General features: G+C 43.4%; 1 protein-coding gene across 2 annotated transcripts in view; it reads left to right on the top strand.

Annotated features, from left to right (window-relative positions):
* Veph1 (ventricular zone expressed PH domain containing 1) overlaps positions 1 to 19937 on the top strand; it is a 210894-nt gene that overhangs the window by 179295 nt on the left and 11662 nt on the right. For both annotated transcript variants that reach the window (XM_027933955.2, XM_027933954.2), the window contains one exon: positions 9042 to 9159. In XM_027933955.2, coding sequence (XP_027789756.1) covers positions 9042 to 9159 — 118 coding nt within the window. The remainder of the gene's footprint in view (positions 1 to 9041; positions 9160 to 19937) is intronic.

The raw sequence follows: 19937 nt of genomic DNA, 5'->3' as shown, positions 1-19937 counted from the left end.
GCCGTCCCATCGGCCTCATTACTCTCTCAGCCTGCGCACGGAGCAGGAGCAGCTCCTCCATCCGGGCATCCTATTGCAGGCTTTCTCTCCGCTTCTTGTCATAACCTGCCCTTTCTACCCTCCCGTTTATGAATCACATTACACCCCCAGCGCCTTTGTCCATTGCACTCATCCATTTATGCATCTCGTTACACCACGGCCCATGCACATTTCTGTTGCGTTTCTATTTGTCCGTCTCATTATGGCCCCATCAAGCATGTGCATGTCATTACTTCCCTTTGAAATGCTCCGCGGTGCAGTACACCCTTCTGTTTGCATCTCATTACCTCCCAGGTCTGACAACAGCCTAACAAAAAGAGACAGAGAAGCATGTCCCTTTCTTTTAGAAAACTAACTATGTTTCTCAGGCACCTAACACCTAACACAGTGTTTTTTCAACATGTCATCCATTTCAGAAACGTTGACATACATTTATCAAGCTAAATGGGCAAAAGACATTGTATTTTATAAGCGTAAAAAAGGGGCTTCTTGGCTTACTTTTTCAAGTCATCCTCACTTTCGCCACATTTTATTATTTCTCTAGTTTACAAAGTAGCGTAATTATCCATGAATTGATGATGGTGGCTACAACTTGCTGGAGTTTAGGGAGCACAGTCATTTTGCAGTTTCAGAAGCACACTGGAAACTGAGCTATTTTTCCCAAGAAGTGCTAATGAATGGCAACAGCAAGGACCAAATTCCCATCTGACTCCAAAACCCACAATTGGCAGGGGGAAAAAAATCTTATTTTTAAGTGTCACCTCTGTCATTTAACCAATTCTGTAATGTTCCCTAATTTAGAACTTGGTGTCAGCATGCCTTAAATTTGTTTTGTTTTCTAAAACAAAATAGAGCGTATTTCAAACTCTTTCACACCTATTTCTTCATCTCCATGGTTGAAGAGCTAGGGTAAAGAACTTTACCATGGAGCCCTCTGACAAAGATAGGTGCAAAAATCACAAGAAAGAAGTGGTCCTCGAGATGCTCCAGCCACCAAGACCAGCCTCCCCTGGAGACATCAAGAGACCCTTCTATGGATGCCCTGAGGGGTGCCACACAAGCCCCACTCACCTAGCCCCACTCACCTACCTGTCTTCCTCAGTCTCTGCTCTCTGCCTCACTTTTACTCTTTCTTAAATTATGAAATAGCACATAAATTCAGAGTGTAGAAATATGAAACCCATTTCCACCACAAGTTAGAAGGTGAGTTTCCATTTCTTCCATATTTGCTTCAACTATCTCCCTTTACAAAAGAAACTGAGACAAACACTCTCCTGAGGTTTGTGTGTTCGATTTCCATGAGTGTTTTTGGATTATTGTTCTAAAATTTTACTGATCTATTTTCATGTTGCATGTATCTTTAGCAATGTGCTTTCTGCCCTAAACATTATATTTTTAAAATATACAGATATATCTGTATACATGTAGAGCTTACTCATTCATTTTAGCGTCTGTAAAATTTTCCACTGTGTAAGTAGACTTTAGTGATCCATTTCTCTGCTGAGGGGCAGTTAAGTTACTGACCACATCTGCCTCTCTCACTGTTCTCTCACCAGCACTTAGAGTTTATCTTAGTCTGTTGAATAGCTAAGTGGAGATATTTAATATTCCAACATCATGGGGAGCCATGCTTTCTCTCCAAATCCAAGACAGAGTCCATTTTCTCCTCTTCCACTACTTCAAGTAGAAAACACAGCAACAAAATGATAGTTCTTAAAACAAGACTAGATTCTGACCAAATGTTGACGTGTGTTAGAGGATTAAAATAACTGCATCTAACAATGCTGGTCTGATTCCCAGTAGCTGGAATATTTCAGAAAAGGACAATGAAGGCAAAGAAAATTACAATGACTTCTATAGAAGCCTGATTAGTTTTTCCCATGATTTAACAAGCAATCATTTAAGAAGTCACTAGAGACTCTTACAAGCACCCAATGCAAAAGTTGGTCTGTAAAAGTCTGGCCTAATTCAGACATGAGGAAAGATCTGAGATGATGATTCTTCTAGAAAATTCAGAGCTTAGAAAGTCTTACTGTTGTGATGTGGAAAAAGAAATTGTGCTGTGCTGGTGGGAATATAAACTGGGCATTCATTCTGGAAGGCATCTGGAAGGACCTAGTGAAGTTAAAGATACACATAAGGTTAATTTTTAACATTTCGTGCAAACAGTATTTCTGGGGCAAAGTAGATTAATACTTTCTTACAGCAAATAAGCTTGCCAGTTCCCTTTGCCTCTGTGCTTAGCCTAGAAGCAGTCTCCACACACTAGGAACTCTGAGGTTCTTATTAGGGACTTCACATAGAGGAGGGAGAGCCCCCTTCCTCGTCACCTACTGGAAGGAGGGTGGGGGGAACCTTAGCTCCAGGGAAGGGCTCTGGCTCTTACTTTCACCCTTTGGAAGGTGAATGATTCTCTCCAGGAAGAAGATAAGACCAATGTCTCCAGCTTGCCCACCAGGACACCTCCAGGACCCAGGGCCTCGCCTTGACATGCACACATGCCTCTGGGAAAATAAACCTCTCAAGGTTGTCTCTCGCTTTCCTGCCAGACATAAATTCACTACTACACTTTGCTCTTTTAGCCCAGCTCCCAGGTTTCAGTAAAATTTATCCAGAAAGCCCTAACTGCATAGAAACACAAAAGTACCTTCTCTACAGTCCCACACTGATACCCTGTGACCCAGCAATTTCACTGTGGAGTGACCATCCTGGAAACCCTCACTCACTAGAGGGTGACACGTGATGATGTGCCTTGTTGCACAGTTGGCGTGGGAGCAAAGGTGGAGGCCCTGTGGTGGCCACAGCCAAGGAAACGGCTGGATGAGGTGGGGTGGATGTGAGCGTGCACTAGGACTCACTCACAGCACCAGTGAACTCTTGAGGGAAACAAGAAACAGAATGAGGCCCAGGGCCTGACGTCCTGTGTAAAAACAAAAAATAATACCTGACACTGCTCTTTTTCAAGAACACATGCCTGTTCCAAGACATCAAACCAAAAGGTGAGCAACCATGCAGATGGCCCAATGCACAATGGTTTCACAATTTTTCGACTTGAAGATGTCATGAAAGCAGTACACATTCAATAGACGCCCTTCTTCAAATGTCATCTCTAGTGGTTGTGGGTGATGCTCGTGGGTTGCTGAGTAGCCCCAGTAGCCCCAAGACCAGGGTGAACATCCACACGGGACACATGTGACTCTGCTGTGAACTGCTGCTTATGTTCAGGGGGTTGGGTGTTTTAAATGTATCTTCAGCTAGTGATGCTTTATCAATTTACCATGGCTCATGAACAAGTAACCCCATAGTAAGTCGAGGATCATCTGCCTAAAGAGGAGGTGGGCATGAGTGGTATCAGGGCACAGGGGAAAAATTAAAAGGACAAGAGAAAGACCTTGTCCCCAGCCTCCTGGTTTCCAAGGGAGAAGAGGTAGACCATTCCAAAAAGCCATTCTGTATCCACAGTAGCTGCTCACTGTATATCTGTAGATGGAAATCACCAGTTAGAAAAATCATGTCAATTCTTTGTTTCCCAATATGAAAGGAGAACATATAAACACTCATCCTTATTGCCAAAAATTCTAATGCTGACACCACTGTAAAAATGCCAGTTTTCTTGACATTTTGACTATTTTCAAAGACTTCTGCCCTGGCTTTCATATTGATAAAAATATTTTGCTAGTTTTAATGGGCTTAAGTTTAAAATAAATTGGATTTCTTGAAAACAAATTAATTGTGGGTATATCAAATATGGACAAATCTTGTTAGATAACATCACTCAGGTTGCCACTGTATTTTCTAATAGAGCCATACTCTAGATTTGCTTTTCTATATTTAACTTCTTGTTGTGTTATCTGCCAACATTCTCTTAGGAGAGTGTAAAAATATGACTTTTTGAACCACATCAAATATTCAATTGTACCCTCCTGTGTTTGTTAGTTCTTACGTGAAAGTATCATTCAGAACTTCTGTCTGATGTGAGTCAAATATGAATGCTTTCTTCCAGCCACTGGGAGCCAGGGCCCATGGTCAGAACTTCCAGGAAGGGATTCAGTTCCCAGGTCTGGAAGGATAGAAAGAACAGCGAGTCTGGTGGTGATCTACAGTTGGACAGATGGGGATTACACAGTCATGTACACCTAGAGCTCCTTACTCATCCAGGATAGAAAAGTAAGAGTCTATGGCACATGGCACATATGTGACATCCATGTTGAAGACTGAAACATATTGATTCCCGTGTCCTTGTTGGCTCCTGTGCCGCCTCTGCTTAGCATCTGCCTCCTGCCTATTGCCCCCTCCCTCCACAGCCTCTGCCAAATTTCAAACTAAGCCCAACAGTCATCACATCTCACATCTTCCTTCCATATTGCACAACTTGGAATAATAACATCTCTAATTTTTTAAGAATAAAAATGGTGTTCTTGTGACCAGACCATATATTGTATTTTGTCTTATGAAACCAAATATTGTGGGAAAGTATGAGCATATGCACATGGAAGCTGAAAAATGCCTCAAATACCACCTGATAGACCTGGTCAGCATCCACACCTCTCCTCCACAGGACTGGGGGGAATTTCCCTCAGTACATCAGAACCACTTGGGGAGCTAGTATAACATGCAGGTGCCACTGGGTGTGATGGCACATGCCTGCAATCCCAGCAGTTTGGGAGGCTGAGACAGGAGGATGGCTTGAGCCCAGGAGTTTGAGGGCAAACTAGGCAATGTAACAAAACCCTATCTCTTAAGAAAAATCAAAAATAAATATTTTGAAAAACTTAATGGTCATAATTGAATAGAAATGAAAATAGAAACCCTAATTGCCATAATTGATATAGAGATGAGATCTACAGGCCTCAATCAGTAAGAGTTCATAACACTTTGTTGAATACCTCTATTGGCAAAATGCTATTCTAGTTTCAGAAGTTACAAAATAAGATAGAAACCAGTTTCCATGCCAAGCAGATATAATCTAGTTGAGGGCCATGAGTCCAACTAGAAGCAGCTTCATAACCATCACCACATTCAGATGAAAGCCTATTCCAGCCCTGCTCTGTGAGGAAAACTGCACCAACCCAAGGGCCCTCTCCCTTCCTTGGAGTGCAGGACAGTGTCTCTTTGGCTCTGTATCATCTTTTCTGACACCAAGTGCAATAAGTACTAAGTGTTATCAACTGAATTCAATACTATTTTTCAGAAGTTGAAGTGTGTAAGAAGATTAAATTATAGAACAGATGTGCTTCAAAGTCTCTTTTGCCAAGTTATCCATTCAATACACCAAGTTGCCTACAAGACACTATGTCTATACCATGCAGAACAATATCCATTTGAGTTGCCACTGTGTCCCCTGGACTCCATACAATTAAAGTGTGTGCACTAGAAATAACTACAAAGACAGGGAGTCCTTGTTGTTATGTGGAAATGCTAGGATTTCGGTTTTGGATTTGCACTTCTTAAGGTATGCATGAACTGTGTCTGGAGTTGGTGCAACTGTTCCCAGAGGCATGCAGAGCTCAGGAGGAAAGCCTGTGTTTTCCATGTTGTCCAAATAGCTTTAGGCCAGTGGGAATGTGCCAGAACCCACTGTTCTTGCAGATGCCTGCTTTTGCTGATCTCTGGAGTCCCCCAGGCAGCATGTGGGCCACACTGAGAGACCCAGAGGCCACTGCACACTTTCTTAGGAGTCACTGTGGGGATTCACACTGTCGTGTCCAGCAGAACAATGTTGAAAATATCCCCTCCACTTTCCAAGTTGACTGGTTCATTTCTTCCCTAAAAAGCTCTGCAAGAGACTTATATAGTTTTCCAAATTCCTGTTCTTGTTAATGACTTTCTCCTAAAATTGGAGGAAAAAACTCATCTAACCAACCATTCACTTTAAAACATCATTTTCTCTTCAGTGACTTTTTATCTTTTTGAATTAAGTGGTGTTTGTCAGGAAAATCCTTCTTAGTGCATGCTTCCTATGATTATTATATCTTTTTTTGGGGGGGTGTACCAGGGATTGAACTCAGGATCACTTTATTGCTGAGCCACATCCCCAGACATTTTTTATGTTTTATTTAGGAACAGGGTCTCACTAAGTTGCTGAAGCTGGCTCTGAACTCACAATCCTCCTGCCTCAGCCCCCCAAGCCACTGGGATTATAGGCATATGCCATATTGTACCTAACAGGACTTGATTTCTTACTAGCTATCAGAAGCTTGCCATAGTTCTCTGAAGCTTATAATATGGCAACTTGCTTCTTCAGAACCAGCAGGAGTCTCCCCATGCATGAGTGAGCTAGCAGGACCACAACCATGCTTGGGTATGTGTGTGTGATAGTGTGATAGATGACAGCCCATCACCTTTGCTTATTCTTGGTTAGAAGCGAGTGGCAGAACCTGCCAACACACAGGGGAGGGGATCATACAGATGGAGGAATCCCAGGAGGTGGAAATTACTGGGGAGTCACCCAAGGCTCCCTCTGCCATAATCCCATCAGAACTGAAGTACTCAGAGGATGACTTAGAGTTGGAGGTGAATTTTTTTATCACTCTTCTGGAGTCTAGTTGTCTTAAAGGACATTCGTAATTCTCTAACTCAATTTTAGTTCTCTTACCTTTAAATATCAAGAAATAGAAGGCCATGTAACAATTCTTGGGCAAGGCCCAGGAAAGCTACAGGACCCAGAAGTGTGAGAAAGACAAATGGTACTCAAAATGTACTCAAGTATATTTAAGTAGTCAAAACCCCCAAACTCAGCTATCACTGGTTTGTCTTTGCTTGTTGTGTGATTTGTCTTACTTTGATCTTCCACAAATATTTGAAATTGCACATATTTCTCCTGTCTCTGTTTAACGTTGGCTCTTGTTGCCGACCTCAGTAGTTCAGAGGATTACCATTCATCTTCTTCCCTCAGTTCCCTTTGTAGAACACCTGAATCCTCTGAAGAGTTAAGCCTGCTTTGGGCTTCAGAACTTGAATGCGGGGACGTAACTTACCATCTGTCTTAAACTTTGTAAGTAACTTTTTGCCAAGACAAATGTGGATTATAGGCAACAACCTGGGACTTTCCTGGTCTCAGAACAGGAAAAATAAAAGAACCCCAAAGTATTATTTTAAGTACTTTGTTTGCTAGTAGTGTTTGTGGTGAATGAAAAATTGATCCTTAATTGTGTGAGAAACAGAGAAGCGATATGCATGCCAATGGCCAAGCACAGACTTCAGAGAGTTAGCAGTTTTGAAACTGATATTTATGAACATCTGCTTTTTCCCCATAAATTTTAATATGGATTTCATCCTTTGAAACCTACAAAACTCCCAGGTGCTTCTTTAGTCTTTATCTTGTGGAACATTCTTTTATTTAAAAAAAAAAAAAAGAAAGAAAGTCTCCTTTTTTCCAGTGAACACATTCTAAATCGCTCTTGTTAAAACGACATTCCTATATATACAGTGCCTGTCGGAATGCCTGTAAGAACCATGAAATATTAGCAACCCCAAATACTCAGCACATTGAGCCTCCAAAACGTCCAGTCCCAGAACACAAGCAGTAGCGGCCTTCACAGAGAATTCTGGAAAGGATCCATTCCAGTCCCAGTCTGCCTCTCACTACCCTGGCATTCACTTGGGGCTTGCCATGTGACAAGCTCTCCAGGTGCTGAGGTCACGGTGGCCAACACAATAGACAAAATCCCTGTCCTCCTCGTGCTTACGTTCTAGTGAGAACATTCTCTGAGAAGAATTCCTCTTACATTCCATAACGCCTCTCCTATAGTTCACTGGGAAATGGACTTTGCCCTGGGCCTGCAAACCAGTGATGTTACTCCATTCCTGGTGCCAGACTAGAGTTGGAGGTTGAAACTGGGAACCAGTAGGCACATTCTGCTCTCAAGAATCTCATGGTCTGGTGTTCTATATCACCTGTGTCAAGAAATCAGGAGGTGGAAATCAGGAGCTTTGGACAGAATCCAGATAGCTGATCTCTACTTAGACCAGGACAAGCAAATATCATCTACATTGCCCAGCTCTGGGGAAATGAAGAATTTGTTACCATAGGTGGAGAGAGGAGAATGTGCAGGCCACAGGGGAGGAGGAGAAAGCCCAGCTCAAGCCAAGACAAACACAGAAGTGCACTGGGCTCATGCACGGCCAGGGAGAACATCAATATCCCTCTGAGGAGGAGCAACCTTTGAAGCATGCAGCCCTGGCCACGGTGGGAAAAAGAGACTAGTATCCCATAATAGCAAGGCCTTAGGAAGACAGTAGAGCAATTTAATTTGGTTAGGCTAATAGTTCTCCATCCATTACAGTCTAATGGAAATTCTCCTCAGCCTCTTCAACAGGAGCACATTGTCAGGGCGCCACAGAGCCCCAAAACAGGACGATCCTCTGGTGCATCAAATTCTACTCCACCATTCAGAGGAAAACCGTTAACTGATTTACTGATAAATAACAAGACATAATTTTCCATTAAAACCAATAGAGTGATCTTATGGTATAGAATGCAAATTTGCATATGCTTTTAAGATAAGCCATGAGACTAAGAGAGTGCTGGGGCCCAGGGCTAACGATTAGGTTCATCCCCAGATTTTCCATCAGCCCCTGCAAAGGCAGCCTTGCGAAAACAATATTTATGAGAATACTATCATGCACTATTTTATATAAAATGTAAATAAAAAAGAAGTCATTCAACAACATTTCCTTCAACGACACTGCCACTTGGATGTCCCTCCTTTTTAGAAATTCTGGAGCTGCTCCTGGATGCAGAGAATTCTGGGCCACTCCAGGTTCTGACACCCAGCCCCCAGGCCTGTTCCCTCTCTGCACCTGAGAGCTCTCCCATGGTGGAGTCTGAGCTGACTGTTCCGTCCACCACTGGCCAACAGCAGCCTTGCCAATGCCCCTCTTGGTCCCTAGCACAGAGACTGAGCATTGGCTATGCTGATTGCATGTCCCCTTTCCCTGTCTCAGGATGCCGTGTAGCAGCAGGTCACCTGTATTCTTTGTGCTCTGTGTTCCTGCAACAGGACCTGGACCAGGTACAGCTCCATCTGGAGGAGGTGAGGTTCTTTGACGTGTTTGGCTTCAGTGAAGCGGCCGGAGCGTGGCAGTGCTTCATGTGCAACAACCCCGAACGAGCCAGCGGTGAGAGGCCCCACCTGCACCCAGAACCCTGGGTCCTTTGGGCTCACTGGGTCTACTAGCCCTGCTGCCTGGTTGGCTTTCCTCCGCCTAAACGTCCCAATTTGTAAGAATGCAGTTGTGCCTGATCCCTGCTTCATGCTGAGAAAAGCATCTCACCAAAGTGGCCTTGAGGAAAGGGAAGATGTTGGGAGGAGAGAAGTGCAGACCAGAAGTGAGCACCAGAAACAATGCCTTACCCCTCTGTGGTTTTGAGAGCAGCATCAGGCTAGGGCCGGGGCCAGGGCTTGGGCTGGGGCTGAGTGGTAAAGTGCTTATCTAGCTAGTGTTAAGGCCCTGGGTTCCATCCCCAGTGCAGGGAGGAAGGAGAGGAACGGAGGAAGGGAGGAAGGGAAGAAAGGGAGGGGGGGAGGAAGTGTCAGCCATTTATCCCTGAGAGCATCCTTCATTTCAACTCACAGTCCTGAGGGTTAGAGAAAAACAAGCACCTGTGGGGGTATGTTCCCGAGACTCATAGAAGTAGAATCAGTGAGTGTGCACACAGCTTATCTAGAGTGACCCCTTCCAGGGCAGCTTGATGACTGACTGTGTAAACAGCAGAATATTGAAAGAGTGAGGGATTATTTGGAATAACCCATGTCTGGTTATTTACCCTTCCTCTTTGTTTTCTGCTGCCCAAGGAATTTGGTCTACTGACCTTTCATAAAAATAATAATCATTAGTGAATATGATCAAAGCCCTGTGCTACACACCATCATTTCATCAACACTCACAACAATCTTATGAGGTAAGTACTGATGTTATCTGTGGGGAAACTGAGGCACAGAGAGGTTGGCAACTGTCCATGGTCACAAAGTATTTGAACTCAGTCTGAATCCAGAACCCATGATCTTAAGCATTTTGCCATTCTCCCTCCTGGTTAAACTTGACCCGATGTGACCACTGGAAAGAGGTTGATCATAAGCCTATGCTAAAAAATCTTGCTGTCCTTGGAAGTGGAACACTTCATGACTAATTTCCCTTCTGAGAGGAGAGTTCACAATGCTGGCACAGCTCAGGAACTGCAATTGAGACCAAGGGAGCAGCATTGAAATGCCGCAGAACACGAGGACACTTAATACACAAGCCACCCTCCAGAAAGCTACCGGTTATGCCACCTGTACGGATCCTTTAACTGCAGGATTCTGTGCATCTTGAAGATTTCCCATTGTGGCAAGTCTATTCTCTTGTCACTGCCAAGATGTTGAGGCTGAATCAGAAAAGTGTGTTCATATGGCCAGATGGAGACGTAAGGCACTCACAGAGAGGCACCAATTAAAATGCATTACCCCACGAAAAAGGTACAGATGAAGAGCGGCAGTGAGGACGCCAGCCCCTTTGAGGCACAGATTGCTGGCTGATTGCAGACACTGGATCCAGCCCATGCCACAGTGAACACCCCAATTTTTTAAAAAGTTAATTCAAGCAAGTAAGGAATTGGGGAATTGAATGCCTCCTTATAAAACTTTCTAATCAGACCCTATTTCACATGTGAAAAAAGAGCATGAAAGAAACTTTCTCTGAGACACGGTAAAGTGAAGTGCCATTGTAGGTGGCCCGAGAGCCCCGAGAGGGCTCCCTCAGAGGAAGCTGAGTCTTTGGTCAACAAGTATTTAATCGCATCTGGCTAAAGGAGGCCTCAGAAAAGGGGCTGAAACTTGGAAGCACAAAGCGCTCCTGTAGTGTGTGTTTTCTCAAGTTCACGGCCATGCTCTTGGAAAGCACACTTCACACATTTGCTCTTCCTTATCTCTTATCAATTTCTCTCTGCTAAATAGAGACTGAGAACATATAGCAATAAAAATTCAAACAAGGCCAAATATTTTATAACAGAACATATTGAATCAAAATGTTTGGCCCTGAAAACTTGAGTATATATGGATTTCTTTGCTTATTTCCTTTTGCTACATGAAAGGGTCTTTGAATTGGAGAGAAATACTATTTTAAGCTGTTATTTTCACCAAAAAGCCTAGACCCCCTGAAGAGTATATATAGGCTGTTGATTTCATCTCTTATTTTTATCTAAGCATGTAAATCATATATTTAATTTAAGTGAAAGTTCTAACATGAGGCTGCTGCCAAGCATACTCATAGAGGTAGTATTAAGCATCCACATTCTGCTTAAGTTCCAAGTTTAAAGATGCTGAGGCCATAGGAGTGAACCTCTTATTATTTGCCATGCACAGCCAGCTCAGCACTTGCACCCCACTTTAACGCAGCACATGCTTGCTGCACTGGTTGGGCGTCTTCTACAGGCTGACCCTTGGGATAGGAGTATGAATAAGGTACCACATCTCTGCCCTGAAAGGGATTCTAATTCAGCCAGAATCCAAAGATGGACATGAGAAAATCTAGCATAATCTTTTGTGAGTTGTCACCATGGAATAAATATTTGTTGAGTGAGTGAACAGATGTATAATATTTAGAAATGGCAAAGTCAAACATGTCTTGAATGTTCACATGTGATGCTTCAGGATTGTGATTCTGGGTGAACTATGCCAAATACAGCACCACCCACATGCCAGGCATTCTGAACCTGGAGAGTGGAGGTCAGTGCTATTTCCTCCTTGAGAGAAGGAGCCACATGAAACCAAAGGGCTGCTCCCCTGCCTGTCTTGGTGCCCGATTCTGTTGTGTCCACGATGCAGGTGCACGGCTCTGGGCTCCACTAGTATCTCTACCAAGGCTAGGGCCCCTGCCAGCCTTGGGGAGAAGCAGTCTAAGGAAGTAGGATCAGACTCTAATTCAAAAGCCTGAATCAACTGGATTTTTGGTATTCTTTAAGGGGACCAACCAATGACAGAATAATTGTTCTCACATACTCAGTTTTCCAATATTTTTCAAAATGCTGGCCAGCACTTCCTTAAATGAGGAGAATATTTGATGCAATTAGGCATCTAGACATCAGGAAAGACGTCCTGAAATGTAAAATGTTTCTTACAACGTGTAGACTAAGCCATGGCGTCCTTCAGAAAGCACATCAGTCAACCCACATGTCCCCTCTATGGGTAAATTCTCACCACCTCCCCACTGACTTCTACACCAACACATGGAAATTCCCTGGAGTTTAATATTTAATGATCAATATTTTTATTCAATTAAGTGTATATTAAGCCAGAGGAAACAAAATGCTAGAGTTATCATAGAGGTCCAGGAATGATTATAATTGCTAGCATTTATCATTCTAACGACTATATACTAGGTTTTACATACATTTTTGTAATTTTTGTGACCATTATTTACTCTGTTTTACAAATGAGAAAACCCAAATTAAGCAATTTCCCCAAGGTCACACATCTACCCAGTTGTAGAACCAAGATTTTAATCCAGACAGGCTGATTCCAGAACCCACAATGTCAACCTCTAAGGCAAGTCTAAGTTAAAGGCATAAAAGTTAAAAAATTGCAATAATAATCATTCCTTAATGTTATAATATATTGAGAAAACTCAGAGGATGTCTAATATTTTAGAAATCGTCTTCTCCTGGGTGACATTTTATAAGAAGAGCAAGAACTTTGGTATGGTAGTGTGGGGGAGATTATTACATGCACTAAATAAGTATTGAGAAACTGTTTTCAGTTCCTCCAATTGTTGATTCAGTTTTGATAACCACTTTTTTAAAGTACAGAGTAGAATTTTTTAAAATCGCAGAAATAACTCCGTAATCCTGGAAGACTTACTGGTGGGGTTTATGCAGAGATTGAGCAAGTGGACTTAACAGAACAGCACTTGTTTCTGGAAAACCATACAGTCCCCTTGACCAGCTGCCCCTGTGTCCTGGAACTGCACAGGATGTGTAACGGTAAGAGTTAGTCAGTGGACTGTCCTGGGACACATCTGGCTCTCTATTCAGTCCCATGTTTTAAAAGTAGGAGGAAGAACTAGGTCATGACTTTCACTCTTGCTTCTCAAGACACGTGGGATGCCTTTGTTCTTACACAGAAAACAGCCTAGAGTTTTGGCAGTCATATTCCCCTCTATAAATCTGGGCTGTCCCCAGCGGGATCACTCTGAATCACTAGACATTGAGAATTTGAAAGTGATTGTCAGTGGGAGGTCTCCTCCAGTTCTAAAAGAAAATGGGCAAATTCTTTTCAGACGACCTTCTATCATGATTCCTCTACAGAACTGAGTTCAAATATTTGTGTTATAAGAATGTGGTGTTAATTATATCACATGGAAAAACAGAGATGGTTTTGGAATGAAATCAGTATGAAACAAGCCTCCTCTGTAAGGAGACTTTCTTCAGACACTAGAAACAACTGGTACCTACAGCCATGGCTCTCCTTTGACTGATCTCCCTCTCGCTGGTGACTGGACTTTCTGCTTCAAATGTCCACGACAAAATGGGCCGAACGAGATCCGAGAACCCAACTCCTAATGCCACCAATAGCTTAAGAGTCCATCAGTATCCATTTCGCCATTTAGTGTCAATGCCAACTCTCATAGGCTTTTAAAAGTTATGAAAGGAACCCCATTTGGGATGTATGCGACGGCTCGGTTTGTCTTTGGTCTTTCCTCCTGCCACGCGGGCTAAAACAGTCCTTTGTGCTAAATGTTGCTAGAGTGCCAAAAACGGGGCCAGGCCTGTCACACATAACTGTGTGTGTCCACATCTGCATTCTGTCAGAACTACTGAAGATATGCTGATCACATAAGACAGCCCCAGCTTGTTCAAAGATACTTTGGCATATCCATGACAAATCAAATCCATACTTAATTAACCAACTCAGATATGAAACTTTTCTCCTTTCCCCCATCCTCCACTCCATCTTCCTGCTCCAGGTTTCTGTGTCCTGGGCCTTCCTCTCCCTGTTAAATCTCCCATATGCTCTCATTCTCTTGCTCACTTGCTCTCTCACATGCACACACACACACACACACACACACACACACTCTCCCAGAGCAAAAGAAACTCCTCTCCCCTCTGTCCTTCCTGTCCCCTGCCCACTTCTGCACTGTGCAGGGCATGCTGTCTGCCCTTAGTCTCCTACTAGACAGTAACCGTAAGAGGAAGAGCCACGTACTCATCTTTGTATGGCCTGGCACACGGTAGTGCTTAATAAGCACTCGGCAAATGGATAATGAATTTGTTAATCATGTCAGTGATAAGACAACTATGGGAAAAACAGGATTTGTTTTGAAATGCCGTCTTAAAGTCTAACTTAAGGAAATTTAACACTCTATCAAAAATTTTTATAAGCTAACAAAAAGTGTGCACGCCTGTAATCCCAGTAGCTCAGGAGGCTAAGGCAGGAGGATAGTGAGTTCAAAACCAGCTTCAGCAATTTAGGGAGAGCCTAAGCAATTTAATGAGATCCTGTCTCTAAATAAAATACACAAAGGGCTGAGGATGTTGCTCAGTGGTTAAGCACCCCTGGCTTCAATCCCTGATTATCCCTGCCCCCCAAAAGTGTGCACTGTGGTGTGCCCCTGTGGTCCCACTGTTAGGGAGGCTGAGGCAGGAAAATCTCTTAAGCCCAGGAGTTTAAGACCAGCCTGGGCAAAATGGTGAGAGCCCAACTCAGAAACAAAGAAAAAAGGAACCTAACCGAATTGAAGCTTTGAAATAGAACTTTTGGAAAATAAGCCTTTTGTAGGAAGAAAAGTTGCTGTGTACAAGACTTCAGAAGGTTAGGCAAGCCCAACTGCTGTGTCGTATTCAAATGCCTCCTACACACGTGTGCACAGAGCCCCTTACAGACTTGCTGGTAACTGGTGAGCCTGGGTGGGAGACAAGCCAAGCCCAGTGACCCAGCACCCTCTAGGTGAACCTCCCTGTTTCAGCTGACACCACTTTCCAACTCCGTCTGCCTTTGCATGTTGGTCAACAGTCTCATCCTGATGAAGGAGAAAGCACGTGGTAAGTCTCAGTTGCCACGAGGCACTAGTCACACTGATTATCCACAAACGAATCACCAGCACAGAAATGTATCCTTGGGAAGTGCTTCCCTGAAGCAGTGGATTTGAGCTGTAATCGGAGGGCTAAGGTCCAGTTAAGCAGGTGAAGAGGGCAGAAGGAGGGTCCAGGAGAAAGCACAGACACAGAAGCCTGGTGGCTGGAAATGGCATAGTGAGTGTGCGGAATGGGGAGGACTTCTCCCCAGCAAAGTGGAGCACAAGGTCCAGACCAAGCTGAGCAGCAGAGACCAGTCCATGTAAGATCCTGAAAGGGCAGTCTCTGAGCTAAGAGCATGGGAAGCTATGTGAGATGTCAGGCAACAGATGTCACTATTGATTTCTGCTTTGAAGAGATCATCCTGGCCACTGTGTGAGAGGCAGACTGGAAGGGGCCGGAGTCGTTCTATGAGGGGCTATTGCTGTTATTTTAGGTAAGAGGTGAGGACATCTCATACTAGGGCTGTGGAGAGAGGCACACAGACTTGATCACAACTGAGAAAATGGATCCTCAATATTGCGGTGGTGGACTGGACAGGGTGACAGGACAGTGGGTCTCAGCCTGGTGCAGCCGGACCAACTGAGTAGGGTTTTGTTTACCGAGTTTAGGGAATCCTGGAAGAAAAACAAGCATGGGGGCGGGGGACAGTAGTGAATTTTAATTTAAATGAACTCAGTTTGAGGTGCCTGACATTGTGTAGATAGTGGGAGGTGAAAACCTAGAGTTCTGAGAAGCAGCCTGTGTGCGTTTGGAAATGGGTCTCAGAAGTGGTCACTGAACTGTAGAACCAGCAAAGCCTGGTTAGGGAGAGTTCAGAATGGAGAGGAGAAAATTCCCCAGGAAACAACTGAACAGGAGGCCGAGAAGGAGTGTCTAGAGGGCTGGAGGAGCAGGAAGTGCTGTGTCCCACAAACTGAAAGATGAGAAGGTTTTAAGGAGGACTCAGTGAACAGGATTGAATGCTGCTCAGAGGACAGTATCATGAGGACTGACTGTGTGCACTGATGGGTGTCCTGTAGCCATCAGAGACCACACAGAGGTAATGGATTAGAGGGTGTTCAGGGGAGAAGGAGGCAAGGGAGTGGAGAGAAAGACAGTTCTGACATAAGGAAGAGATGAGAAATAAGGCAGTCAGTGGAGAAGAAGCAGAGGTGAAGCCCCTGAGTGTGGTGAGGAGTCCATGGGAGGCTTCTCTTGGGTGGGAGAAATTGAGGAAGTGGGGAGATGATGATCTTTACCATTAGATTCTGAGAAGATGAGGGATGAAATCCTAGGCAGGATAAGACCACCATCCTGAGATGTTTGGTGACTTCGTTCTATGTGTTTGCTAAAAAGCACCACTGAATCTTTTCAACAGGTGAGTTTGTAAGTGAAAACAAAGCTTCATTCCTAAAATATTTATAAGTAAATTAAAAATTGTGATTATTCTGAAAACTGATACACAAGGCTCTTTTGAATACACTCAATGGTTTTTCAGAGAAGCCTCTGCAACCCTGGCTAACATTCCCCACAGTAACACTGGTTACGGCTGCCATCCTGTTGCTCATCATGGGTGAGCCTATTTCTTCCACTGAACAATAAGTTCTATGAAGTGGTTCCTCCTCATGCACCCATTCTCAGTCCCTAGTACACAAAAGATGCTCAGAAAACATTTACCAAATTAATGAATCACCAAAGTTTGTATCTTGAAAGATTTTCTTTTTTTTTTAATTTTTATGGTTGGTTGTTCAAAACATTACATAGTTCTTGACATATCATATTTCACACTTTGATTCAAGTGGGTTATGAACTCCCATTTTTACCCCGTATACAGATTGCAGAATCACATCGGTTACACATCCACTGATTTACATATTGCCATACTAGTGTCTGTTGTATTCTGCTGCCTTTCCTATCCTCTACTATCCCCCCTCCCCTCCCCTCCCCTCCCCTCTTCTCTCTCTACCCCATCTACTGTAATTCATTTCTCCCCCTTGTTTTTTTTTTCCTTTCCCCTCACTTCCTCTTGTATGTAATTTTGGAAGATTTTCAGTAGTAAAATTTTTCTTAGTCAAAAAAACAAGTTGATGAACTCACAGCAGATTCATTTTAGGAGAAAAAGGGTAGACCTTCATACAATGATATTTGCAGTGTCTCTTTCCTGCAAAATATATTCATTGTGTAAACAATCTTCCAAGACAAGTTCTTTCAAAGGTATTGTGATAAGTAGATCATCTTATTTAACAGAATGCATGAAGTATTTATAGATATATATTAAAAATGTACATATGTGTGTTCACATGCACATGCACATGTAAATACATATGCATGGGTGTGTATGTAAGACATCTCACTGAAGCTCCTAAAGCAAGACTTGTAAACTCCTACTCACTGCCAAAAGGTTTGGGGGCCAAGTGCTGAAGACGGCAGATGGAGTTTGTGTTAGGAACTCCACAAAGGCCCTGCAGGTGACTCCGTAAAGTGTTCTAGAATCCCAGGGCTGCAGAGACAGCTGGGACAGTGGTTGACGTGTGCTCAACTTGCACAACCCAAATTCTCCTGGTCACCAAGGCGTGAGCAGATGGGATCTCTTTTTCCCAGCACCCAGCAAGCTCTGTAATGTCAGTGCACGGGCAAGTGTTCAGTGTTTCAAACCATCCAAAGTCCTATGGCCAGGTGTACCAGTGGTATCTGTCCATGAGATCTTATTAAGTGAGACCAACACAGAATATGTGAAACTCATATTAAAATTTTATCCTAAAATGAATGATCATCTATCTCCCTTCAGTTCTACCTTCCTGATCTTCTCCCATTGGTCCCTATTAGTCATCACTTGGAATTTTAGGCCAATCTTCTTCGGGTCATAAAGGCACAAAGGTGACCACACATGCCCCTCAGAACTACCAAACAGGTCATCTTCTTGGAAGCACCCTTAGAATTTTGTCTCACTGACAAGACAATAAAATCAAATTATTCAAACAATGATCTGAGCCTTTTCTCTAGAATCTTCTCAGCTGAAGGAAGCCAAGACTATGAATATGATCTTGCACTTCTGTGCTATCCTTTTATTTCATGGAAAGGCCACACAAATTTCTTTCTGCTGTTGGTTTTTCAGTTTTACTCTTCTGTATGTTAGAGGACCTGCCACTGTCATCTATCACGAGGATGCTAATAATCTCCTAGAAGTTCTTGGACTACAAAGAATCACCTGGGGACCTTGTTAAAAACTCAGGAGAGACCACTTCATAGAACTTACTATTTGGTGGAAGAAATAGTCAATTAAAAATAGGCCCCTCACCCCACCCCGAATTTGGATTCAGTGGCTTTGGGATAATGCTTGGAAGTGTGCCTTTAACAAGTCAGTGGACAATTGTGACAGAGGTGGTTCTCAGAGCACAGCTTGGGAAACAGCTTTGATGGCATATAAAGTGGTAGTTCTGCTCAGTACTCAGCTCATGGTCAGAGAAGCCCTGAAAGCATGCTGTTTGATTTAAACCATTGAGCAAGTGGCACACACCCGCACCCTCTAAGGGATGCTGTAGGGCCTACCTTCTCTGTCCTGTTTGGTCCCCAAAGGATCTTGTGGGGCCTTACAAAATCCATGCTCTCATGCCTCCTTGTTCCCATGGCTGACGAGGAAACATGGCCTCTAAAATCCCGTGGGGTATTTATAAGAAACACACCAGCTCTTGTGGTCCTAAGTGACTTCAAAAGCCACAGACATGCGGTCTACTAGATGTGGCTCCCTGGCCTCTGTGCTCGCATGCACCTCTGTAAGCCCACCCTCTGCTTTATTAGAACTGGCGTGTGCACGCACAGACATGCAAAATCAGTAAACCAGGGAAAGGGATGGGAGTAAATTTGAGACTCTCAGTACATACAAAGAAATCCCCTACGGACTGGGTAGGAGCCATAATTCCCAGAAGCCGTGATTTCAGAAGGTGGTGTATTACATATTTTTTCTCATCTCTAACTTAAAAAGTAAGCATTTGGAGTTTATGTATTTTCTTCCAAAATATGACTACTTTTGAAGGCATATACCTTTAACAATCAAGAAAGACTATTTAAATTTCAAGTATAAATTAAACTCATGAGAGTCTCAAGTATAGGGTACGCAATGCAATGTTTTGGAGACAAAATTGGCAAATGCCGAAAAGTACACAAGATAAGGAATTCGAGTCTGGCTGGAGAGTACTGTCTCCTGTCACTTTTCTAGCTTAGCACAAGGACCAGGGGTGGCCCAGAAACAAAAGGGAGCAACCACACACAACGTGGGGAATGCTCCCAGGGCAGCCAGTCCATTATGGAGTTGACCCGAGAATAGCAGTCCTAATGAGCAAGTGAATCAGTTTCTCCAAAGCTATAGTTCACCTTCATTTTGTGATCCTGAAGTGCATTTTCATTAAAGCATCAGGCTTTGAACCTTAAAAGGACTCCCTTTCTCACTCTGACTTTGTTCCCTATCCCTAACACTTTTTTTATAGGTCCCATTACACTCTTAATTAGAGGAAGGAAGGAGTTTTCTATCCTAAAGCAATGGGGATGTGCTATTTCTAAAACCATCTATACATCATCACAATAAAAGGATGATGATAATCATTTTTGTTTAGCATAATTATGATGTTGGTAGCTGCTGGTTATTGATCCTTACTATGATCAGGTCTTGGTTAAGCAAAGCCACTGTGAACCTTCATGCCACTTTTACGTACCTTTATTTATGGTAGATGTAGGGCACTCTGGGGTGTATGGCTTGACTAGTGAATTCAGGTTGGATTTCAGCTCCCCTCACCACCTTGGCCAAGTGCCCTTGTGCAGTCAACAACCTGCATGGCCATACATGTCAACGTCACCCTGTTGGTAAGCA

This window comes from Marmota flaviventris, chromosome 8, assembly GCF_047511675.1.
Source record: "Marmota flaviventris isolate mMarFla1 chromosome 8, mMarFla1.hap1, whole genome shotgun sequence".
NCBI classification, from domain to species: domain Eukaryota; kingdom Metazoa; phylum Chordata; class Mammalia; order Rodentia; family Sciuridae; genus Marmota; species Marmota flaviventris.
Note: the sequence above shows the minus strand (reverse complement) of the source record. Positions and strands in the feature narration are given on the sequence as shown.